Genomic DNA, 26390 nt, shown 5'->3' on the forward strand with positions numbered 1-26390 from the left:
CTTGCTGGAGCCCGCTTCCACTTACTCCGGATCCCGGGCCCTGGGCGCCATGTGCCTTCTCCGCGGGCCGCTGCTCCTGCTGCTGCTGTTGCTGGGTCCACCTGCGGCTCAGGGTGAGCGGGGGCTGGGGGGTCCGGCCCCGCCAGGGGAACCCTTAGGCTGGTGGGAGGGGCTGGATCCGTCTCCGCGACGACCGGGAAGTCTGGGGACCCGGGGAGGTGAAGAATGTGGGCATGGGTAAATCGTTCCCGTAATCCTCTACCCTTAAGGCTCGGAGCTCCTACTGGCACGATCCCTTGGGGACAGGGAGAGGATCTCCGGGCTGTCCTGCAGTGTGGGGTCTTGCTGTGCTGGACCCCAGCTAGCACGGCTTCAGGAGTGAGGAGGGGACCGTTGAGGAAGCGCGGGCTGAGTTTGCGGAGCAGCCAAACCTGGGGAAGCCGAAGGGCAGGGCTCAAAGAGTGAATTCTGAATCCCCCGACATCTTTTTAAGGGTGGGAGGCCAGAGTTGACCACTGTCACCTCTTAAACGTGCTGCACGGGGCGCTACCCGTTAGCATATCTTGTCTTCCAGGTGGAACGTTCCACGGGGGCGTCTGTCTTTATTGTGTGCTTAGTAACGGTATCAATGTGGAGATCAATTCTAAACCACTCTTTTTTTTTTTTTTAAATAGTGAAAGGGAGAGGTTGATTCTGTCCTTATTTTGAGACTGAATTAATTGACAAGACAGGCAGCCTAGCAAATTCTTGGTATGTCGGTTCAGCACTGTATGGAAACCTTACCTGTGCATCAAAAGCCTTGGCTGCTTCCCTTACTCCTCTTGCAAAAGGAATGTTGCTATGAAGTGAAAAGTGTTATTTCCTTCAGTTCTGTTTTTTCTTTTCTTTTTTTCTTTTTTCCTCCTTAGGTGACTGCAACATTCCCCCAGAGGTACCTAATGCCCAACTAACTTTGGGAGATCTCTTGATTTTTCAAGAAGGAACCACAGTAACATACAAATGTAATGAAGGCTTTGTAAAGGTTCCTGGCAGGGCCGACTCAGTGGTCTGTCTCAACAATAAATGGTCAGAGGTGGCAGAATTTTGTAGCCGTAAGTTCTTCATTTTTGTATATATAAGTTACGGGAATGGAATGTATCTTGTTAGCTTAATTTTATCCCTCTTCAGCGTGAGTGGTAATTGATAGTTTTCAAGCATTAGGAAACCCCAGGGTATATATACCTGGCACTTCACACTGTAGCTAACTGACCACATTACTTCCCAGAATAGGTCCTGCTTCTTCATTAACAGGTTTGGACTTTCTGTTGTTGTTCTCTCCCCCACCCCCTGCCCCCACCTAATGCTGTACCTCCTGAACTAATAGACAGAATAAACAATAGGTACAATTTAGGATGTAAATTATATATGAAGATGTTTGGCAGTCACCTCGCGACACATAACATAGGTCTTCTGTGTTCTTAAATTTCATTTTGTAAAGTAGGACTCACCAAATACAACTCTGTGGTAGCATTTTAAAAAGTTCTCTGTATTTCCCTCAAAATCTATCACTAGATGCATAGTCCTATATTAACTTTGACAGAGACAAGTAAAGATAAAGATGAGACTTGGTTTCTAGCTTTGGACAACCTGGGGTAATAGAAGGTACAGGAAATATAGAAACTGCCACGAGTATTTTGTGAAACCAGTGTGAAATCAACTTGAACCTTTGGATTCTGTGTGTGCAGGATAGAAGGCAGTGGTTGAAGTACTTAAGCCTTTGCACGTGTATCATGTTTTAGAGTTTATAATGCTTCTACATAGCTGACTCCATTGACTCCTTCATGAGTGGACAACCCCATGAGTGGAGTAGGGACTCTTACCCCCATTTTTCAGTAAGGAGGTAGTCTGGGGAAATAGTCCCCCAGAAGTCAAGTAACTTCTTGAAATCAGCAGTTCTTATGCAGGAGAGCCAGGGTCCAAACTTGAGTCTTTGGACTATAAAGTCCATGTCCCTTCCACTGTACCATGCCTCTCCACATTCACATTTGCCCAGGTGTTTACCGTTTATAAATACTTTTATGTACACCCCTGGCTCACCTGATCTGTGGCCTTCTGGGTTGTTGTGAGGATGAAATGAGTTTATACATATAAAACATTTAGAAGTATTCAATAAATATTAGCTATTATTGTTACTGTTATTGTTGTTGTTCAGGACATTAGCCCCAGGGGTCTGAGGAAATACTGGTTCTCCTCTCACCCCTGTCCTCCTTTGGGCAGGTAAGGGTCGGTGGCAGAACTGTGCCAGGCAACTAAAATGTGTTCTATTTCCTGAGTTGTAGGCATAGTGATATCTAGGTACCAAATTTACTAATTAGGAAATAGAAGTATATACATGAATGTGCTTGACATACTGTGAATGTTGTAGTGATATTATTATAGTTAAATATCAAATATGTACAAAGAAGTACAGAAAAAGGGGTGATGTAAGGACCAAATAATTCTGGATAATTAAACACAGATTATCAAATAAGGTGATATTAGTTATATTGTTGCTTTTCCTAATACTTTTAGGTAGCTGTGACGTTCCAACCAGGCTACTTTTTGCATCTCTCAAAAAGTCTTTTACCAAACAGAATTATTTCCCAGCGGGTTCCACTGTGGAATATGAATGCCGACCTGGCTTCCGAAGGGACCGTTTTCTCTCAGGAAAACTAATTTGCCTTCAGAATTTTACGTGGTCCAAACCAGATGAATTTTGTAAAAGTGAGTATAATTTTACAGAGTATTCGTAATCATATGGTATTTGGGGAAATAGTATTTCTTCCTTCATTCATGCTGGAAGTCCATGTGTACATATTATTACTTCGAATGATTCTGAAAAGAACCATTAGAGTAATTTTATAATTTTGTTCTAAATTAGGCCAACTAAATACTTGTGAGATGGGAGTATTAATTTATTCACATTTAATTTGTTTAAGGTTACCTAAGATGTAATAAGCATATATTCTAAATATAGTGTTTTATTTGAAACTTACAAAATGAAGGAAGGATTTTAAAAAGTCTAAGAATAAGAAATGTCAATAGTTCAGATGATGAATTTGCATAGAAGTGCCTGATAATTTAATGAAAAAAAAATCAATTTGTTTTCTCTTCTAGAAAAATCATGTCCTAATCCTGGAGATTTAAGACATGGCCATGTCAGCATACCAACTGACCTATTATATGGTTCATCTATCTCCTTCTCATGTAACGAGGGGTAAGTTTTGGCATACTACGTATTTATACTCTATATTTAACAAATGTAAAAACAAATTAGGACTTAAGATGGAAGTTTTTAGACTTGTGGTCAGTGTTTACAAGCTAGTCTCAATAAAGCAACTCCTTTGCTCAAAGATTTTCATCATGAGCTCATCATGGTTAAATTTAATAAAATGAGGGCAAGAAAGGACAATTTCTTATAACACCAAATTCTCTCACTTGTTAGATTTCAGTACGTATATGATTCATTATAAAATTTTAAATGTGACTAGTAAAGGGAAAAACCTGTAACATGTTGGTACTTGCAGAAATTATATCCTTCAAGTGTTCAAGTGAAACCAATCCTTACTTTACCTAAATAATGAATTTGCATTTTTTTCTGTATGCAAACCGCCTGTTGCAAAATATTATGTGTTAAAAACATTTACTCCTATTATAAAAATATCATGCTGACCTGAGGTCTTTTCTAAGTTCTCTATGTAGGGAAAAGGAACTCACTCTTTGGGTATCATCAGTGTCTCAGAGACTGCTGGAAACTTTATGTTCATTTTCTCATTAAATATCTGCATATTGAATTATGATATTTTACTCTGTGTGTGTGTATGTGTGTGTGTACCTGCTCTTTATAAAATAAAAATATCAACATCATGTGTCTCCTGTACGCAACAGAGATGCTTGGATCGTTAATATGATTAATATCAAATCTGGGGAGTACTTTGAGCCTTAAAATATAAGTATGTTCTATTATTCTATGAAGCCTCTGTTGATCTTTTAGAATTCAGAAATATAAAATATTCAAGCATCTATATCACTTTAAAATGTTTCAAAATACTTTCCTGTTTTCTCATGTGGACCCCACCCAAATAAAAAACGTTTTGTATGTCTTATACTTTTGTATCCTTTGTATATCACCTTTTTTAATTTAATTTTTTCTTTTCCTTTACACTGCCATGTGAACTTTGATCAACTTGTTTTGTCTCCATCTACTGGTGTAGAAAATATTTTAAGATGACATTTTGGAGAACTTAAGGGAAGCCAAACGAGTGGATGAAACCTAACTTTTTTTTCTCCCCTCATTGCTTTAGGTACAGGCTAGTTGGTGAAACTTCTAGTTACTGTTCCCTTGTAGACGAGGGTGTTGGGTGGAGTGATCCATTTCCCAAATGCCAAGGTAAGACTGAAAAAAAAACCTAAGCACTCTAGTGTGAGGCTGAATAGTGAATGGTAAATTACTTTCTCTCATGAAGAATTATCCACATTGTGTATTTGTAGTACCCCCCACTTCCAGTGTAGGAGTGTCTTAGCTAATTTAAAGATCTTTATTAGTGGGGCACTTGGGTGGCTCAGTCGTTAAGCGTCTGCCTTCAGCTCAGGTCATGATCCCAGAGTCCTGGGATCGAGCCCCGCATCAGGCTCCAGCCGCATCAGGCTCCAGCCGCATCAGGCTCCAGCCGCATCGGGATCCCTGCTTGGCGGGAAGCCTGCTTCTCCCTCTCCCACTCCCCCTGCTTGTGTTCCCTCTCTTGCTGTGTCTCTCTCTGTCAAATAAATAAATAAAATCTTTTAAAAAAATAAAGATCTTTATTAGTAATGTTTCTTAATTTATTAGCTGCAGAGATAAAGGATTAGAAAAACCCAACAAACTCCAAAACAAACAAATAAACAAACAAACAAAACAAATAAACAAAACCCCAGCAAACAGGTGTCTATTGTGGTTGGTCATTTATTATCCTACCTTTCCTTCTAACAATCAAGCAAAATAGATACAGGGTTTTTCTTCCCCATAATTTTTAATTTTATGAATTAAAATATTCTTGATCAGAGAGTCTATATGACCTGAACCTACATCCCAAAATAAATGGCAAGAGAAGGCATTTAACCCAGATCTCTGGACATCAAACCCATCATTTTTCTAGGACTCAGTGTTGCCTCTTTTAGGATTATGAAGTGAGCTAATTATCTATAAATGTTTTGAAATGGGATTGATTTTTCATGATTAGAGAAATAAGGTTATACAATAAAGAAGAAATATGATTTCTGCACTTGAAAATCTTATCTTCTTAGAGGGAGATTAGGACATAGAAATAGTATCATAAATGCATGTATCCAGTCAAATTTATATCCACTAGAGGCATATGTCTCCTGAAAATTGAGAGGAGTAAAATATGTGCAGCATATTTCTTTTTCTTCTTAAGAAAAAAAATGCAACGTTTAAAAATGTAGGCTTTATTGTTTCTCCCATCTTTGCTAAAATTATCGCTAAGGTCAAGTTTTGGGTGTTATTAGGAGCAGAAAACGAGACTAGACTTAGTGGATTTGACAAGAGTGTCTTGATTGACACACTGCGGTAGGAAATGTATGGGGTCAGTTGATAGGAAGACAAATAAAATGAAGTCTTGCCAACCAAGAGCTTGCAGGTGTAAGCTGGTCACACCCAGATACCCTCCTACACCACACACCACCTTGAGCTCTACCCTCCTATGTCTGCTACTTCCCCTTTTTCTCATTATTAGTACTTCGAAATTTTCAGCATTACTACCCACCACCCACCTTTCTCATTTCCGTCATCTAGCAAGGGATGTTGTAAATGATACTAAAGTGAGTTTGGACAGCAAACTTACTCAAATAGGCACCCCCCTTCTGGCACTGTGAGAAGCCTCTGATGCATGTAAATGCACAACATGGCCCACACGCCCAAGTCATGTACTGGGGGACCTCCCCCCACCCCCATGGCACTGAACTTTGGACTACAGGTGTACACAACAATCAGGACCATGTGATACATATACTAAAATTGGAACAATACAGAGAAGATTAGCATGGCCCTTGCTCAAGGATGTCACACAAATTTGTAGTGTTCCATATTAAAAAAAAAAAGAATATTGACTGGGAGAAGGGACACTTTCAGGCCCTGCAGGGGGCCAGAATTCCGAGGGCCAGTTCCTAGAGCAGAATTTACAGTGGGGTGGGGGAAGAGCTCTCAGTGAGCATACCCACAGCCCTGCAGAGACCACACTGGTGGGGAGAAGCGCAGTCAGAAGAGGGCCGTAGCCTCTTAAAGTGTAGGAGCTGGGGCAGGAGTCCCACTTGCCTGAGTTCAAAGGTGATGCTGATTGCATTGGCCCCCATTCTTGGGACTGTTAATGTTTCATCCACATTCTACCCAGAGTGATCCATCTGAAACACAGATGTGACTTATCTCTTCCGTCTTAAACTTACACGTCTCCTCATCACTTACAAAGTCCAAACTCCTTAGTAAAGCATACGAGGGTTGGCATGGTCTACCCACTTCACACTCATGTCTTGCCCTCATACTCTATGCTCTATCCATGCAAACCTCCCTACATCTTTCCTTCTGCTACTGCCCCTGCCTAGAATGTCCTTCAGCCCCTTCTTTGCTTAGCTTTTCTTTTTCTTTTGTTTCTTTTCTTTTCTTTTCTTATTAAGAGTTTGCTCTGATAGACCTTCTAAAAGCTTTTCCTGACCTCCTCGCTGGCTAACTGTTCTCTCTTTCCACGCCATGGTGCGCACTTCTGTGAAAGCCTCGCTATTTTGTATTAAAATGAAAATCTTTGAATCTTTTTTGTCACTATATTTTATTTTATTTTAAGATTTTATTTATTTATTTGACAGAGAGAGAGCACAAGCAGGGGGAGCAGGAGAGGGCAGGGCTCGATCCCAGAACCCCGGGATCATGACCTGAGCCGAAGGCAGCCGATTAACCAACTGAGCCACCCACGTGCCACTGTCACTATATTTTAACACCTACGACTTAGTATTTTATTTAGTTTTGCAATTCCGTTTGTGGAACAGTGCCTGGTATGTGTTAGGTGCTCAGAAAATCTCTGAACGGCACTGATGGTGATGTGCAGGCGGCCTGCACCTTAGCCTCATGTAAAGCCAATTAGCCTCTTGTTCCTTGCTTTGGTCAGCGGCTTAAAAGTAACGTATCAGTTTGCTAATAGTCTCTGGTTACTTAAGGCCACTCGATGTAACATAATTGATGTACACACATGATCACATTGCTTTCCTGGCTCTAGACAATGTGGATCCATTGCATTTTTTATCAGGGCTACTGCCAAGGAGGGGCCTCTAGTACGGTTTTCCGAGTGCCGCTGCTCAATACGTTTACTTTAAGTAAAAGGCTGTGCGTCAATGTATGCTGAACAAAATTTGATCCTAAAAGTCAAAATGTAATCCTGACACTTCAGATATTTCACTCTGTCAGAATCATCGGTTCCTATTTCCCAAGTATGCCACTTGACTTCTAGGCTCCTTCCATTTGGCATCATTTCCCCCTGGAACGCAGAGCAATGCCCTCTGCTCTGCTCTCTTAGCAGAAGGGTATGTCTCAGTATTACACTCAAGTTCCATTTCCTCCTTAACATCTCTGCCCTGCTTTCACCTCTGAACTCCGGCAGTATGGGCTTTTTCTAGCACAATTTGATATGTAATGTGTGAGGACTTTATTGTAATTTTTGCTTCACATATATGTTCTAGATCTTATTTCTATACATTGGTCTCAAAGTTAGCATTCATGTTTTACACCATTTGTATCCAGAGCTCCAAATACACTACTCATTACTTAATAGGTATTTCTAAGCTCCCTGGTTGATAATGCTGAATTTAGAAAAATGGTAGGTTTTTACTTTTTTTAAATAAGTTATTTAACATGTTTTACTCTTACTTATTAAAGTAAGTAATTGGCAGTTTTATTAACGTAAAATATGTTGGACTTTTTTTAAAAGAAATTTTCTGTCCAGAACCACCAGAAATTAGCAATGGATTCATTCTGGATCCACGGGACACTTATGTGTATCAACAGGCTATAAAATATAGATGTCATGAAAGCTTCACCCTGATCGGAGAGAACTCTATTTATTGTACTGTTAGAGGTGACCAAGGAGAATGGAGTGGCCTGCCACCTGAATGCAAAGGTAATGAGTTTGCATTGTTGTATTTTTGTTTTATTTATACCTTTAGGTCTATATATGGGCTACAGAGATTCTATGAACTCCCTGAGAAATGAATGGAAAATGTGGTACATATACGTATTTTTATTTTTCTGGGGGGTGCAATTTTTCATCAGATTCTTAGAGGGGTCTATGACTTCCAAGGAAGGAGGAAACACTGATATGGAGAATATGTGGTAATGTATGAATAAATAAATAAATGCATACACACACACAGTGTATGTATGGACCCCCAGCCCAGGTGCACCTCAGGGTGGCTTGCCTTCACTCTCGACCCCCAGGAATTCTAGTTCATTCAGTCCTGGTCGTTTCCACCCTTGTATCTCATGCTTTTCAAAATAGGACTTAAAAAAAATCTATCCAGATTTTGTAGTTATTATAAAGGAAATATTGGCCTACCATGGCCTACTTGGGCACTACCCTAGACTTGTAAGCTCTAAATAACTGATAATTTAATAAAACAGGGGGAAATAAATATGAAATGTATTACATAGCCAGATTAAGAAGTAACATGTCTCATGTTTTTAGTGAGTTAGCTTGCATTTGCTATTTCTTACCATATCCTCTTCAATAAGTTAACATTAATATGAAAAGTAAATAAAATGGTTTATTTTCTTCAGCTGGGAGGGAACCTTAGACTAAACTGAGGGATTTAGATAGTGATCCCAGTAGGCGGTATTTAAGCAATGTGATATGTGATGCCAGGGTGACTTGAGCTCCCTTTATAATTATACTTGGAATTATGTTAGCATGAATTTTTAAATATCAGTGCTTTGTTGAAAACAGTTGTTTGTTATAAATGGCATACATCAACAGGGAAGTAATATTAAAACCATGCAGACGGGTATAAAATGTAAAGTAAAAATCTCTCTGTCCCTAGTCCTTCTCTCAGAAGTAACCATCATTCACAAATGTTTGCATTTGATTCTAGAAAATAAACATACATACACATATTTATATTTTTAATCATAGCAGATGTATGAATATATCATTTATTTAACCTATTGAGGGAAATTTAGTTTTTGATTCTAGCTAGTTTGTTTGTTTTTTAATTATTATTACAAAAGATGCTGCAACAAATATTGGGCATCTGGAATTGCACAAGTGTGCAAGTGCATTTTGTACAGTAAATTCTTTGCAGGGTACTTACTGGAACAAAGGGACATGCATTAAACTTTTGACAGACGTCACCAGCATTGTTTCCAAAGAAACTGTAGCAGTTCACTCTCCCAGGAATAGTGCTTCACTGTGCTGGCTCTCCGCACCCCTAACGATAATGGTTATTATGAAGTGGAGATGTGACAACTGCATGGTGAGAATTTCATTATATTGTCTGAATTAATTTAATTATGGGAGAAATTTGATATGTGTTTGCTTCTTAATCTGGCTATGTGATACACTCCATATTTATTTTCCCCTGTTTTATTAAATTATCAGTTATTTAGAGCTTACAAGTCTAGGGTAGTGCCCAAGTAGGCCATGGTAGGCCAGTATTTCCTTTATAATAACTACAAGATCTGGATAGATTTTTTTTTTTTAAGTCATATTTTGAAAGGCATGAGATACAAGGGTGGGAACGACCAGGACTGAATGAACTAGAATTCCTGGGGGTCGAGAGTGAAGGCAAGCCACCCTGAGGTACACCTGGGCTGGGGGTCCATCGTGACCCACTTAAAAGACCACTGCCAGGAAAGAGAAAAACTGGCCAAGCTTTTAGTGGTTGTGGTGGGCTAGAAAAATATACTGAAAATTGAGGTCCTCAATGCAGAGCCAGTTTTTCCCAAGGGCCATTTGCTGATTTCTTGGGCTGCGGGGGAGACTGGGGGTTAGACCCAAAGCTTCCAAAGTACAAAATGCAATCTCTCAAATCCTTCTGGTATTTGGGCAACAAATATCAGAGGAAGAAGCTTGAATCAAGCATACACTCCTGTCCCCCTTAACACATTTGTGCCCATTTTGAAGCTATGTGGGGAAGGAGGCTAGATTGCTGGGCTGGGGACTCCTGAAGGACAGACCTGCATCTCCCACAGTTTCTCAGGGCTGAGGAAACCAAGATTCCCAGGCTGTCGAGGAAAAGCCCAGAGGGACAACTCCCAAGGAACAGAGGCAAGAGTAGAAGTAGACTGAGTTTTACTAAGACTGAGACCCAGCTCAGTCCCTCCAGGGCTGAGGATGTGATCACCTCCAACCAGTCTGCCTGTCAGAAAAGAGGACTCTCTTGGAAGATCATACCATCTGAATGTTTTATATACAATGTCAGTAATACAATAAAAGAGATATTAGACATGGAGAGAAGTAAGAAATTATAACCAAATCAGGGGAAAATAAATCCAGATAAAGGAGATCCAGATAATTGAGTTAGCAGATGAGGACTTTAAAATCAGTGGTTAATATGTTTAAGGTATTAAAGGAAAAGAGAAATAGAGAATTTCAACAAAGAACTGGAATCTATAAAAATAAAGTAGACATTCTACAACTTTTGAAAAATATACAATCTGAAATGAAGAGCACAATAGGTTTAACAGTGATTTGGGCACAGTATTAGGAACAAGAAGGAAGATTCATTAATAATGCCCAGAAGCACAAAGCGGGGGGGCGGGGGGTGAGGAGGGGATGTAAAACATAGATAAAACTTTAGGAGATATTTGAGACATGTTAAACTGTTCTAACATAGGTTAGCTAAGAGGAGAGACAGAGAAAGAGAGAAAGAGGAGCAGAAGTATTCAAGGAGATGACAGAATGCTCCAAAACTGATGAAATACATCAGCACATTCCAAAGGTTCTCAGGACTCTTAGCAGAATAAAAATAAAACCACTTCCCGGCATGTCATAGCAAAAATTTTGGCAACTCAAAACAATAATAAAAGCATCAAGAGACAAAAAGACAACATTATCTTCAAAGGAGCAACACCAAACCTGACCACAGGCTTCTCAACAAAAATTATGGAAGCCAAAGACAATGAGAAGAAATCCTCCAAGTTAAGGATAAGAAAATGACTGCTCACCTAGGAGTCTTTACCCAATGAATATATGCTTTAAAACTGAATGCAAAATGAAGATGTCCTCATGTGAAAACTATGGGAACTTGTCACCAGAAGACCAGACCTGCACAGAACAACAAAGTAAAAGCATTCCTTCAAGTAGAATGAAAATAATCCCAAGTAAAACATGAAAATGCAAGAGGAAATGAAGAACACTAGCAAAGGTACATGAATAGGTACTGTATGAAATGATAAATGCATTGTCTTCTAGGGTTTGATGTGTATGTCGAATACAAGTGTATAATAGCAACAGAGCAAAAGACAATAAGAGGTAAATTGCATTTAAAAGTTATGAGGTTCTGGCAATACTAAAAAGCTGTAAAAATGTTAATTTGCATAATTGACTTATAGTCTAATACATACTGTAATCTCTAGGGCCGCCATGAAAATAATAGTGAAAGAAAGTATAAATCATAAGCTAACAAAGGAATGATAATGAACACTTCATCCAAAAGGAAACAAGAGAAGAAGGGGAACATAAAATAAATGGGTGGAAAAGCAAACTGATAGTAAGGTGTTTGCTATAAACCCAACTCTATCAATAATTACACAGTGTGATTTAAGTAAGATTGTCAGACTGATTTAAAAAAATCCTATTTGCTGTTTACAAGAGACAAAATTTAATGATAAGAACACTGAATGGTCAAAAGTAAAGGATGGAAAAATATATTTTGCAAACAGTTACCAAAAAAAAAAAAGCTGGTGAAGTTCTATTAATATCAAAGAATACTTTAAGATACAACAGTTCATAATGATAAATGGGGTCCGTTCAACAGGAATCTATCACAATCTGCGATCTATGGGCACTGGAGAAAAAAAGTGTCAATCCACATGTAGCAAAAAATGGACAGAAAGAAAAAGAGAGAAATCCATGATTAGAGTTTGAGTATTCTACACACCTATTTCAATAGCTGTTAGAATAAGCAACCAAAAATCAGTAAGAATATAGAAGCAACGGTTAAACTTCTTTTAAAAAATTGACATATTAAGAGCATTGAACCCTATAAGGACAGATGGAAGAAGTTTTTCCAAGTGTGCATGGAACATCGCCCATAGGCTGGGCTCTAAATCACAATGTAGTTCAGAAGATTGAAATAATCTGGAGCGCGCTGATGGCGATGGAATTAAACTAGACATCAAATAACAAGAAGGCAACGAGAAAAGCAATTTCCAGGACACTTACACTATATTAGCATGTACGTCTTTTGGCTCAAAAATGAGAACTAACGTGGTGGGACAAAGAATAAGATTTATATATGAGCACCTTAGAGGAAAAGTCCGTATAAAATCTTACCCTAACAATACCATCTACCATTTTTTGAGGGTGTCAGTCCTACTCTACTGGCTAGGTCTTCTCCGTGAGCTGTCCCGTCCCCACCGTCCTCTGAGGAAGATAACAGGAAGCAGACGTAAATGATGCTGGGTGTCTGAGTGAGTGGAGCAGGGTGTGTGTGCTGGTGGTGCGGGCAGCTGCTCACTGGAATGGTAAAATGTGTTCCTTCAGAGACAGGCATTGTGTGAAATAACTTCCCTAAATTACTTCTCTCATTCGTTACAATAATGTTCTCAAATCTGCTTTGTTTTTATCCTCACTGTACAGATGAGAAAATCGCAGCTTAGCAGGATTAGAGAAGTTGCCCACAGTCTCCAGTGTGTGGTGAAGCAGGCAGCCCTTCTCAGTGCTGCCTGAGGAGGGAGTTTGTAAGCGGCCCAAAGGCCGACAGGCACTGAAGACCTAAAACTGTACAAAATGGTTAGAGTTGCAATTCTCAGAATAGGATCTTAATCAAGGTTGCGCTTCAGGTATTTGTTACCTGATCTGCAATCCAAAGAGGGACTAAACTAATACGTGTCACGTTGGTAACCAGCACAAGAGGAAAAAAAGAGTTGTTGTTTTTTTTTTTTTTCAGATTGACTGTATTACTTTTAAAAAGGAGTAAAACAAAACAAGTTCCCAAGGTGACTAACATGTCCTGAAAGCATCGAGAAAAGGAACTATGTTGTGATTATCTCTGTCTGTCCAGTGGTTCTGTTTGGTTCTTTGGTCTTGGCATGAGCAAAGGAAAACATTTTGTGAGAGAAAATATCTTAATTTGGGGTGTGTCACAGAATGAGATCACTACCAACTCTGACTTTGGTTTCTTTTCTTTACATAGAAAACAGTTTAAGAACCTCAGTACTACTTTGGTGTAAACCCACTTTAGTTGGCTACAGGCATAATTTATATCAAAGCAAAAACCTGCAGCATTTCAATTCCTTGGGAAAATCATAATTAGACTTGGTCTCCTAAAAGTCATATTCATATTTAGGTGTTTGTGGGAGAGAGAAAGAGAATTCATAGAGCAAGCAATTTGTTCCTCAGTCTTAACTTGACAGCATTATTTAGCTAATATTTTTTAACATTTTTCTTCTATATAAGGTTCTCAGATTTCTAAGGTCACACCACCAGTTCAGAAATCCACCACAGTAATTGTATCAGCTACAAAGGCCACATCAACTCCTCAGAAACCTACCACAGCGAATGTTCCAGGTTCCGAAGCTACATCAACTCAGAAACCCAGTACAGCAAATGTCTCAGGTACCAAAGTCCCATCAACTCTTCAGAAACCCACCACCATAAATGCTCCAGCTACAAAGGTCCCATCAACTCTTCAGAAATCCAACACAGTAAATGTTCCAGCTACAGAAGTCCCATCAACTCCTCAGAAACCTGACACAATAAGTTCTTCAGCTACAGGAGCCCTACCAACTCCTCAGAGACCCAACACAGTACATGTTCCAGCTACAAAGGCCCCATCAACTCCTCAGAAACCAGACACAATAAGTTCTTCAGCTACAAAAGCCCTACCAACTCCTCAGAAACCCAACACAGTAAATGTTTCAGCTACAAAGGCCCCATCAGCTCCTCAGAAACCCAACACAGTACATGTTTCAGCTACAAAGGCCCCATCAACTCCTCAGAAACCCACCACAGCAAAAGATTCAGCCACAGCCAAAAAATCCCCCATATCAAATGCTCTATCTACAGAGACCCCACCGGCAGCCCAGAATCCCATCATGGCAAATGCGTCTGCTACACAGGCCATGCCAGCAACCCATAGATCCACCACAGCGAAAGCTTCATTTACACAGAGTCTTCCAGCAACACGAAAGTCCACTGTTATCCATGCCCCAGTGACTAAGGGTCTCCATACAACAAAAAGATTGGCCTCTGCTCATATTACAGCAAAACAGAGTTCAGCTACTCCCAGGACAACCAGCACACCTAATGGAAAAGGTACCCTCTCTTCAGGTGAGTTGACACTGCTCAGGTTTTCCTGAGTAGGGATCTAAGGTGCTATGGTGGGAAGAGTTTTTCATACTAACGCTCTTGACTTTCTTCAGAGGCAGATTGGGAGTATGCTAGGGTGCAACATTTTGCAATAATGTAGAAAAAGATTGGGGCTCCATGAAAACAATGCTAAGTTAAGCTTGGCAAAGAAATTCTGTTTTTCATATGAGATTTAGGTAGTCCTTGAATTCTTCAGGACCCTTCAGGGAACCAAGTATATGTACCATCCTTACAGCCATTTTTGGGGTCTGGTTTGTTGATAGAGACCCATCCCTTAAGCATGCTGAAGGATCTCTCCAGATTCCATAGAGTTGCTAATTTGGTAAAGCATCTCAACAGTGTCTTCTAAGTAACTGAAAAGACAGAATTCTTTGAAATGGTCTATATTTACACAAGGGTCTTTAAATGACAATTTTTGTAAAAGTGGAGTAAAATACGTTGTAGACTTCAAAAATACGTGTAGAGTGAATGAATGAAACCCTTCTTACTAGTTACTGCTGCTTCGGGCTACCAGGATGTCCCCTTGTCTATTAACTTACCTAATGGATAGCCAAAATTTTTATGGATACTCTTATTCTCTATTAGAGATACCTTTTTTTTTTTTTTTTCTGTTCCTTGGAAAATCTCAACAGGACTGTGAGCCAAGAGATAATTTTTTTTAAATTGTTTTAACTTTTTAATTGAAGTCAACACACACCCCAACACCCACACTCACACTGCATAAAACACCCATGTATGGCTCAATAACTTTTCTAAAGCAAATATTTGTGTAACCACTAACAACGTCAAGAAATAAAATATTAGCAGCCCCTCAAATTTGCCCCCTCAAGTTCCAGATGCTCTGTCAATGATCCTGAACTTCATACTTTGACTTGTCCTCTTACTTAGTCAGTACAACCTTGGCATTTTCTCCCTATGCCGCATGGCCCAGGGTCTTCCCTCACTGCAAATATGCAAACCTCATTCCATACCGTTCTCCCTTCTCTGGCCTTGACCCATTTCTGCCTGTCTTAGTTTGCCAGCCAGTGCCTTCAAATCATTGTTATGGTTGCTTTTCCATATTTTGTCCAGATTTCATAATTGCTGTGATGAAGTCTGTTTTGCCATCATCACCCAGATAATTTTTAAGAGCTTGAAACATTACAGGTATCCTTGTTGAAATTTCCTTTGCATACTCCATGATTCCTTTCTGTAAAAAGCCAAATACATGCACATGCACAAAATCTTAACCCATTCCTGCCCGCTTTTGGTCATTCTTTGATGGCATCAAATAATCATGGGTTTGTTTTTTTTTTTTAAATAGTTTGACACATTGTGACCATATTTTCATAATGATTTCATATATTTCACAGTTGTTATCTTGAAGCCTTTTTTGCCCTTACCTGGCTATTTTTAAGAATTTGAACATTATAGATATTATGTGTTGTGCCATTTCCATTTCTCTCCCTCTGAAGCACTGACTGCCCTGAGCTTGGTGTTTAAGCATCCTATCTATGTTTTAATTCTTACACTTGCACACGTGTATCCATTAGTAGTACATGATATTGTTTTGTTTGGGTTTTTTTTTTTTGTAATTTACATAAGCAGTATCTTGTATATTTTATTATCTACCTTGGCTTTTGGCCCTCCACATCAGTTTTATAGCTTGTGTTCACACCTTTAGGTCTAGTTCATTACTTTTAACACTTGTGGGAGTTTACTGACTTCTTCAATTTTCATGACCTCTCTGGGCCTAAAAGTTTTAGGTTGAATACATCTGATTTTTCATAGAGCAAGCCAACGAGAAAGAAGTCTCACTTTCACCAATATAAATTTGTTAGAGCGCTAACTTTGTTGAAATATTTCTTTCTGTAAAAAAAAAAAAAAAACACAAGGTAATTTAACAAATTTAAACGAAACCTGAAAAAAAACATGAACTAAACCTGAGTCAATAATTATGATGAAAGTACAACCAGTATTTGGGGTCAGATTTCTCTCCTTTATGCAATTAATGTATTCCTCAAATATCATTTACCATTTTTTGCTCATACTGAAAAAGAAAGGAGTCGCTGCCACTTGCTGGGTATGCACTATAGTTGTACACACCATGCACTTCACCTCTTTGGACACGAGTCCTTGTCACAACCTTGCGACATAAGCCTTTTCAGCTTCATTTTGTAGGTGATGAACTAGAGGCTTAGAGATTAATTTGTATGAATCATATAGTACCCAGTTGATAGGGAGAAAGTTGGGAGTTAAACACCTATTTGCTGACTCTAAATCCTGTGCTTTCTTCGCTTATTCTTAGTGGTATTTTGAATAAATCCATTCACTACTTAGGAGAGCAGCATATTATTATAAATATATTTATTTGAAAGTAATTTTTGCAGTGCCACATTCGTAGTCTTTGAAAGGTAAAAAATGAAGTAATTTGAGCTTTTGATAGAATCTGCTGAGAGAGACTTCAGTTTGTGATAGTTTCTTGGTCATAGGATTGGATCACAGTTATTTACTATATAAGCTTTCAAATTTGTTTCTTGCCATCAAGTCATATAATTGAATTATATGGTGTTTGTTTCAATATTCACTCACTCTTTATCAGGTTTCATGTTTATAGTGTTGACTCTGTTGAATAGATGTAGGCACTGGTGTATATGTTTCTTGATTAAGTTAATATACAACTGTTTTCATTAATTTATTTATAATTATTTCTTTTAGTTATGAAAATCTGAGTTACTTTTGAACTTTCAAGTACATTCTGTGGATATATATGTTAAATTGCTGGCAAATCAATGGCTTTACATTTTTTTTTTATTTTTGTAATTCTTTTTTTCTTTTTTTTTCTTCAGATGCTGCCATCATTGCAATTGGTAAGTTTGGTTCTTCAGCAGTTAAAAAAAATTGTCATCACTGTGGGATGTACAATCCATATTCCTGGAAGAGAATATTGTCTTTTTACTGTCTTAGGAATACTATTAAAATGAAATGTTTAAGAGTGTCAAGGAGAAGACAGGTAAATGCAGTTTATCGACGTGTTTGGTGGACACCAATAGGTACTCGGTATGTTCCTAAGTATTCCCGACCATGTTCTTGTTCCAGGGTAATTTTAGGGCAACTTCAAATTATTTGGCCAGTCAATCAAGTATCCTTGAATGCCTATTGTCTCAATGCATCATCATTTTAGGGGCCAAAAACAACAAGAAGGAGGCTGTTGTCAATACAGTTTTTAAGCCTCAAGTATTGCCTAAGTACTCACAAACTACTCCTTGACTGTTTCTAGACTTCTATTCCAAATAAACCGGAATGCTACCTTTGATTACGTTCTCTTCCTTTTCCCTTCCCTGTCAGTGATTTAAAGCAAAGAAAACTTTAAAATTATTCTGTTGCTATAGAAATAAGGACATATCTGTGTTGCAATGTCTTCTGGCCTTTATTCCAGTATTTTTTTTGTTGTTCGTAAATATATTATTTGATGTTATACATTTTAACAAGAAGATTAATAACTCCTAAAGAAGATGATAAAAGAAATGTTTGAGAAGCAATACAGCTATGTAATGTATGGTGATTAACATAATAAAATAAAATTAAAAAAAAGAAGCAATACAGCTAAGTTGGCATATTAATAAGGAATGCCCAACGGAAAATATACACTTATAAAAAAAAGTGAATATTTTAAAATTATGTCCTTGTAAACTAAGGTCTCCTATCTATGCATGCATGAATGAGACAAGGGACTGAAGCTGAAAGTAGGTATTTTATTATTATTTTTATTATTTATAGTTCTTTTATATTTTGAATGAACCTCTCCTTAGCTAAAATACTTATCTTGAAAGATTTGAACAGTTGGAATTCACTTTGTTTGTTTGATATTTTAAATAGAAATAAATGTATTCTAAAGGAAAACTTCATGATTTCATCATTTAATGTTAACAATGATGAGTTTAGTGGATGGGCTTTTTCTCACCTGCTCAGTGGCATCCAATGAAGGTTTGAGGGGTTTATTTTCTCTGAAATTCTTGAAGTATGTACTATGTGATCTCCCAGAAACTTTCCCTTAGGGTTAGATGTAATTCCAACTTGTGCTCAAAAATAAAGAGGAGCTCTTTCCCTCTTAAATCAGACATATGGCAATATTTTTCTTTGGGATCTTACACTTGTAAAATATAAACCTAAAAATTATCTTTATTTCTTCAATTTATTCTGTGCAGCGGGTCACTTTTCTCATTTTTGTTTTATCAGTTTTTTAAAAATTTGACTGTAGTTGATACACAATGTTGTATTAGTTTCAGGTATACGACATAGTGATTGGACAAGTCTGTACATTATGCTGTGCCCAAGTGCAGCTGCTGTCTGTCACTATACAAAGCTATTATAATGTCATCGACTAAATTCCCTATGCTGTGCCTTTTATTCCTGCCACTTTTCTTATTTTAAAGATACGCAAACTCTACTTACAAGGAAATTGCTTTTCTTGACTACACTGCAATGTTAGTGAGTGATATAGAGGATACTAGAACTTTAGAAGTATTTGAATTTTTTCCTATTTAATTCTGCTAAGAAAGAGAGACTGACTAATCTCAGAACTCCCTTATTTGCCATGTAAGTGAAGACTTTATTGTGAGGTCTAAAGCTATTCTGCTGGCTCTGTATCGCTGTTTCTCAAAAACCTTTTTTTCATTATTACCCTCTCCCCCTCAAGGAACTTTTTAGACATTTTATTTTCCAATCACCCTCCCCCCGTGAAATTTCACTACCACAGACATACTGTAAATCTATTTATATTCTGTATGTATATCTATACTTTATACACAGAAAAGAAAGATTTTTCTTTTCACCCTTTTGGGATAATACCCCCCATTGAGAATACATGCTCTATATAGTTGTTTTGTTTTGTTTTTGTTTTTTTATATGTAGTTTTGTATTTGCTTTTGTTTCTGTTTTTTTATGCCAACATTGTAAAGAAGACAGGCTTGTGTTTTGGAGTCAGCCAGACCTTGGTTTGAATCCTGTTGGTTTGTTTTTTTTTTAATTTAGTAATTATTCAACCCAAGTGATTGAACTTAATCTTTCTGAGTCCCAGTTTTCTCATTTATGATCCCTGTTTAAAGTCTTTGAAGCTTAATGAGATAATAGATATGAAAACTCCAGCACAGTGCTAACCATTGAATAAATATTAACTTAAAGCAGTCATGTAGTGCAGTCGCTGTTATTTTCCTAAAATGGGTTTCTTTCTTTTTTTTCTTTTTAAGATTATTTATTTATTTGACAGAGAGAGACACAGCGAGAGATGGAACACAAGCAGGGGGAGTGGGAGAGGGAGAAGCAGGCTTCCCGCCGAGCAGGGAGCCCGATGCGGGGCTCGATCCCAGGACCCTGGGATCCTGACCTGAGCCGAGGGCAGACACTTAACGACTGAGCCACCCAGAAGCCCCCTAAAATGGGTTTCTGACAGTTTTATCATTCCCTCTGGCCACACCAAAGAGTAAGAACAGTCCTTTATTAAGGTAATATTTGCATTTTTGCTGCGTGGCAAGTACTCTACTGAAATTTTTATATTTTTATTTTACTTCCCAAAACATAATGTATCTATGTCCCATTTTTAATTTTTTAATTTTTAAGATTTTATTTATTTGACAGAAAGAACGCACAAGCAGGGGGAGCCCCAGAGGGAGAAGCAGGCTCCCCGCTGAGCAGAGAGCCTGACTCAACTCTGGGCTCCATCCTAGGCCCCTGGGATCGTGACCTGAGCAGAAGGCAGCTCCTTAACTGACTGAGCCACCTAGGAGCCCCTCTATGTCCCATTTTTTAATCTGAAAGAATGATTTCTGCAAGATTTGTAACTTGCCCAAGGTCACACATCTATTAGGCGCTTCAGCAGAGGCAGATGACTCGTTTCTCCAGCACTTGAAAGGATAGATTCTTGTCCTATGTGAAAATCTGCACAACTCAAATTTGACAATTAATGTAGTCCTGATTCTTTACTTCCCCCCCCCCCCACCATTGCTGAAATCCTATATCGTGATGTTCATAAATCTCTTATGGGGATTAATAGGTCAGTTGAAGGAATATTTAAGAAAAAAATTAGAGACTACTCAGTGACATATCTAAAATGCTTTTTCTGTATCCTTCAAATATCACATGCTGATTAACTTTGGCTTTGTACATCCACCTGCATATGGCATGTGGTATAGACTAGCCCAAATGGAGGCATACTTTCAAGAGTCTTGAATCATCATCAAAGTACTTTGAAATGCGTCAGATGCTATATCAGGTCTTCACTGTGTCTTATGACCTTCTCTCTGAAGGATGAACTTAAATCCCATTATAAGTAACTTCAGTTATCTACAAGTTATTTGAAGTTAAGAAATCAGACAACATAATCATCTAATTTTTCATTGATCTGCTTAGGCTGGCAAGAGAAGCATTTGAATTTCCCTCACCTAAAAAATACAGAGGCAAAGAAAATCCAATGATAATAACAAAACCCTTCAAGGGTCCTATGGATGTTGCCGAGGAAGTGGGGTTGAATTCTGATTTGTAAATCTGAAAATTTAAGGTTTACTGAAGCACATTCTTTTTCCTCCTATAAAAGCCTCTTTCCAGTGTGACTTCACCTGTCCACAGACCTCAGTTCCTTTATTCTGTTATGTTAAATAGGATTATAAGGAAGAACAACCTATTAAAAACTTTCTCAATTTTTAGCTTTTTTAGTTTTCAGTCTCCGCACACATTCTTCTAGAATTACATATATGTGCTGATCAGTGTTCTAAGAATAAGATTTTGGTTCAGCCATCTAGATACTCTGGATCACTTGAAAATTTTCTGTCTTCATTTATCATTCAAATTGAAAATGGGATGGTTTTACAACCATTGAAAATGGTGGAGCTAATGGGAGTGGTGAAGGGAAAAGAACCCCAAATTTTTGAGGAGCCATGATTGATTTTATGAATACAGTCTTTCCAAGCTAATGATATGGTGCTAGGGGATCAGTTAAAGAAATTGATTGGGTAAAATACTGTAAAAACCTACCTGTGGTAGAAATAGCTGTTTTGTTCAATCATGTATCCATACGACAGTGCAATTGTGTGACATGAGCGTTTGCTGATTTGGAACCAATTTGTGACTTGGTCACATTACTTTCAGTTGCTTTCCTAGTGTCATCTGTAATTTCCTTTGCAATACAGATCAAAAGAATAGAGTTCAAGGACATTGCAGGTTGGAGTAGGCAGGAAAAGGGAGACCGAGAATGTTATGGAGAAAGGGCACATGGGTGGTTTGGAAGAAGAAAGACTGTGTGTGAAAATCAAACTATAAAAATTACTGTTGACCAACTTATTTGACCAATTACTTTTCTGTCATACAACTCAAAATAGTGCATTTAATCTCAAAATAATGCTTTCCTAAATGAAATTGTATCGACAACAGACTAAACACTGAACAGCATATTTTGTAAGCAACATAAATATGTTTCAGCCTCCATGCACAGGTGATATTACCTTCCTGTGATGGAGAAATGCCTATAGCTCTTATCTTTACTAGGAACAAAGTAAATGGCCTTCCTATTAACCACATATGTAGCCGTCATCTCTCTGAGACTCAGTTTACTCATCTACACAATGAGAGTGAACTCCAAGATACCTTCTAGTGCTAACATTACATAATGCAGTCATCATGGTTTTTTTTTAAAGATTTTATTTATTTATTTGACATAGAGATAGTACAAGTAGGCAGAGAGGCAGGCAGAGGGAGAGGGAGAAGCAGACTCCCCGCTGAGCAGGGAGCCCGACGTGGGGCTCCATCCCAGGACCCTGGGATCATGACCGGAGCCGAAGGCAGCCGCTTAACCGACTCAGCCACCCAGGCGCCCCCGCAGTCATCATGTTTGAATGACCAATGATCAAAGCATTTAAAATTGAGCCTGGTGGGGTTGAAACCCTTCGGAAGCCTCTCCAACGGGTTAAACACATCTTATTTGAGTATGTGATACTTTAAATATTTTATTTTATTTTTCTTTGACCGAAAGGATAAATAGCATGCAATTTTTACTGTCAAACTTGTGACATAAGAAAGCCACACACAAAATAGAATTCACGTCTCCTGTTTTTCTTTAACTTGGCTCGTAACTGGTGTGTTTGTCATTGTGAAACTGCATTGTATATGTACTTGCTCATGTTTCTATTAACTGTGTTACCAAATTTTTTCCCCCTCAAGGACTTGTTGCTGGTACTATAACTGGTACCCTAATTCTAGTCAAAATTTTCTGGCACTATGGAAAATCAGGGTGAGCAGAAATTCTGATGATTTAAAAAAATTTGTTCTTAGCTTCTTTCCAGTAAAACTTGACACTATATTAGAAGGTAACTTTCTTAGCTTAATTGTCTTTTTGGACATGCTCTCCCTTTATTCCTTTTCTCTGTCATTACTGCCCTGGGTAAACAGACTTTGTTTCTTTTTTCTTCTCTTTTTAATTTTTCAGTAGATTCAAGGACATTAACATTTCATAGGAAAGTGATTTGAAAGCCACATTCTCGCTTTGCAATCTATTAACCAACTCACCTTGTTTCCCTACTCAGTACAATTTCTGGTAACATCTATGTGTTACACAGAAGCAAAAACCTAGGGAAAAATCAACCTCTCATAGATTTGGCAGGTTGCCTGTGATCAGCAGGCCTTTTTCTGAGTTGGATATATGAAAACATGCCGAAACAGCTAAAAACAGCCCCGTGGTTCAGAGGATGGGCCCAGGAGCCTGACCGCTTGATTTGAATCATCCCTGGGCTGAAGTACGGGCCATGGGACAATGGGCAACTTCACTTCTCTGATGCTTCTTATTTGTAAAGTGGGGGGCGTATATCACCTGCCTCAGGGGATTGTAGTAAGGATCAAATGAATTGCCCCCTGTAAAGAAGGTAGAACATTGCTTGGCACATTGGTAAGCCCTGGGATGGTAGAACAGCCGCACATAGGAAAAAAAATCAGTATTATTTGAAACATCTGATCTGCCTTGAATGTGCATGTGTTAAGTATAATGTCATAGCTGGCTCTGACCTATTCTGTAGACAGAGGATTATTTAAATTGATCCTCCTTTGTTTTATAGATTTGACTGTTTCTTACCGTAGAGTTTATATAAACTTGAATTATTTCTAAACTGCCCTACTGCCTGTCTATTTTTTTTCCCCTTAATTAAAAACAACTCTGCTTTAATGCTGTCACTAAATGGCCTGTTTTAATTTGAGGGGTGATGTGAGCTATCTACTTTTTACCCTCTGAACTCTTCTTTCTCCTTAAATTAACAATATTATTGAAGCCTATTGTAAGCTAAAGTATGTAAATGTTCTTTAAGTCACCAAATGGTTCAGTCTTTTAGTAAAACTATCTGACCACTGGGTCTTGTGAGCTTTTAAATAGATATTTGTTTACTGCCAATAAAGTATTCTAGATGCTTAATACCAAATGTAGTAAAATAGAAGTTCAGGTGTTTCAGAAACTTTTTAAGAATGTGGTTTAGAGTCCAACAAAAATGAACAGAATTCGAAGTCATATAAAGTGAGTTAAGTTGGTACTGATGCTTGAACAAAACTACTGTGGAAAAAAAGTAAACCACCCACCCTACGTACTTCCTTGCCCTTGTTCTGGCTCTCCTTTTGAATTAGAGCATTGTGGGTTTACCTTGCAAAGCCAATGCTTTGGGGCCTGGCAGGTAAGAGGGGTGGGGAAGGAATGTGGAGTTCACTGGGCACTCTCTGGGCAGCTTCAGTTTCTTTACATACTTTTCAGGAAAATAATTGGCCATGTTGGTTTCAGTGGGATGCAAAGTGCTGAAACGTAGAAGGAGGGAATATTTGTTTTGAATTTTATTGGGGTTTTGCAGTAAACCAAATTCCTCTATTTCTGAATCAGAGGAAACTTGTGCAAACCCCTAAGAAAGAATTTGCCTTTTTCATGTGCACTTAAAAAACACTCCACTTGCCTTGTTTTGGAAGTAAAAGCTGTTGAAGGTAAGAGCTAACTTTGTACATTCCTGGTTATGCTCCTGATTTCATACCGATTTAATTAAAAATTGGATCTTAATAGGGACAGGGAAAAGAGTTAATGAGTGTGAAGGTGATCGTGTCCCTTCACCTGGTGATCCTTTGTGTTTGCCTATCAGAGGATTTACTTACCTCTTTTAGAAATGTAGGGTTCCCGTAAGTTTTTAGTTCAAAGGGATGTGATTGTAAGGAAATGCTGATACTGCTTTTCGGTTGAAATTAAAATTATATGATTCAATTTATGTTTTCCTTCTCTACTATTCAGCTCTTATTACACTCATGAAAACAGCAAAGCACTCAATGTTATGTTTCATAATTTAACTGTGACTGGTGATGCCTCAGAAGTAAGACCTTCTGGTAAATCATAAAAGGTATATGGTTTTATGAAGTCACATTTCTGTGTCTTGTAAAACGTCCATCCGTACCACTCGGGCAGGATTTATCCATGACCGTTCAAGGATAATAGGGGCTCAGACCTCTATTATCTTGTCAGACTGGCTTTTCTTTCTTGAGTGACTAACACATTGGATCTCTCATTATCATGACATGTCACCCATTCTCCACTCATCATCTCATCTTGTGTTTTGCAATCAGTTTATTGAAATGACTGGATGCTAGCAATGCCACAAATATTTGGAGGGAAAAGCCGAAAGGTGGCTATGTTAGGGCTTACAAATAGGAATGCCTTCAATGTGACCGTTTGCATCATGAGATGATTGGCTTGTATTGTATTTGTTTCTCCTTTTTGCTTAGTGGCTTTTAGAGTTTCCAGTGTTTGGAAATACTAAGATTTGTTTTATGGTATCTTTTTAAGTCATGCTTATAGATCTTACATCTCTTTTATGTTATACAAAATTATGACAAAAATAACTTAATATAAACATATCTGTGAAACGTTCTCGGTGTCTTCTTCGAGGTGTCTTTTGATGAAATTTTTCTCTAATGCACATGTCAGGGGTTTTCTTTGACTTTTAATCTGGAAGTATCTTAATCAATTCTAACTTGGCTACTTAATTTCAAGAAACTAAAAAACTCAAGTGTCATATTTTAGTTGGTGTTGCTATAGCTATTAAACTCTAAAGTCCACATTGAGGTTAGATAACTTACTAATTTTTCATTTGTTTTGCATGCCACATTAACCGATTAATTTTCATTGTTTATCTCATAGTAACCAAAAGATTAATGTGTAGCATCAGTCAATAAAATTATTTTGATGTTAACTTTCTTTTTTAACTTTCAGGACACACATGTATAACACTGACAGTCTTGTTTATGATGCTAGTAACCATTGGCTAGCTGATTTAGCCGAAGAAGAGTTAAGAAGAAAGTGCACACGAGTGTGCAGAATATTTCTAGTTTCTTAGACTTTCTGGAGGAGTGGACAAAATAAATGTAATAGTGCTCTTCGTTTTGCATACTATCATTGTCTTTAAGCTGCATAGGAAAATCAACGAAGCAAGGAGAAGCGAGTCTGTCCTGGGACACTCCCAAACCTCTTGAAAATAGAACAACTTGCAAGATTTAGAGTGATTACTTTCCTCGAAGTGTAGGAAAGTGTAGAGGTTTGTTCATACTTAGAACGTGAGCATGAAGAAAAGGAAATGTGTGATTTTTTTTCACTAGATGTGTAAAGTTACCTTTGTTTACAAAAAAAAATTAAAAATTAAACACAGTAATTGGATACTGGAAAGAAACAAAAAACCTAAAATCAGTCTCTTCTGAGCAAACTTGCCAAAGAGAGATGGACCATATTATAAAATAACCCTTGACTGTAAAGGTTCTCCTTTTTGCTTGGTG

General features: G+C 38.1%; 1 protein-coding gene and 1 pseudogene across 4 annotated transcripts; both read left to right on the forward strand.

Moving 5' to 3' along the window:
- Positions 1 to 25917, forward strand: CD55 (CD55 molecule (Cromer blood group)). 4 transcript variants are annotated; one of them, XM_021682742.1, is made up of 11 exons: positions 1 to 113; positions 909 to 1091; positions 2551 to 2742; positions 3136 to 3235; positions 4323 to 4408; positions 7986 to 8174; positions 13671 to 14543; positions 17411 to 17431; positions 22773 to 22842; positions 24859 to 24964; positions 25834 to 25917. In XM_021682742.1, exons 1-10 carry the CDS (start codon positions 50 to 52, stop codon positions 24959 to 24961), a joined length of 1881 nt encoding a protein of 626 aa, XP_021538417.1. In that variant the 5' UTR covers positions 1 to 49; the 3' UTR covers positions 24962 to 24964; positions 25834 to 25917. The 4 variants fall into 4 exon arrangements, 3 of the variants coding, with proteins under 3 accessions (XP_021538417.1, XP_021538418.1, XP_021538416.1); XR_002479946.1 differs by lacking the exon at positions 22773 to 22842; XM_021682743.1 differs by lacking the exons at positions 22773 to 22842; positions 24859 to 24964; positions 25834 to 25917 and having other exon boundaries at positions 13671 to 13829; positions 14280 to 14543; positions 17411 to 18789.
- LOC123325175 lies at positions 6007 to 6106 on the forward strand (annotated as a pseudogene).
- Positions 25918 to 26390: the final 473 nt, after the last annotated feature.

This window comes from Neomonachus schauinslandi, chromosome 6, assembly GCF_002201575.2.
Source record: "Neomonachus schauinslandi chromosome 6, ASM220157v2, whole genome shotgun sequence".
NCBI classification, from domain to species: domain Eukaryota; kingdom Metazoa; phylum Chordata; class Mammalia; order Carnivora; family Phocidae; genus Neomonachus; species Neomonachus schauinslandi.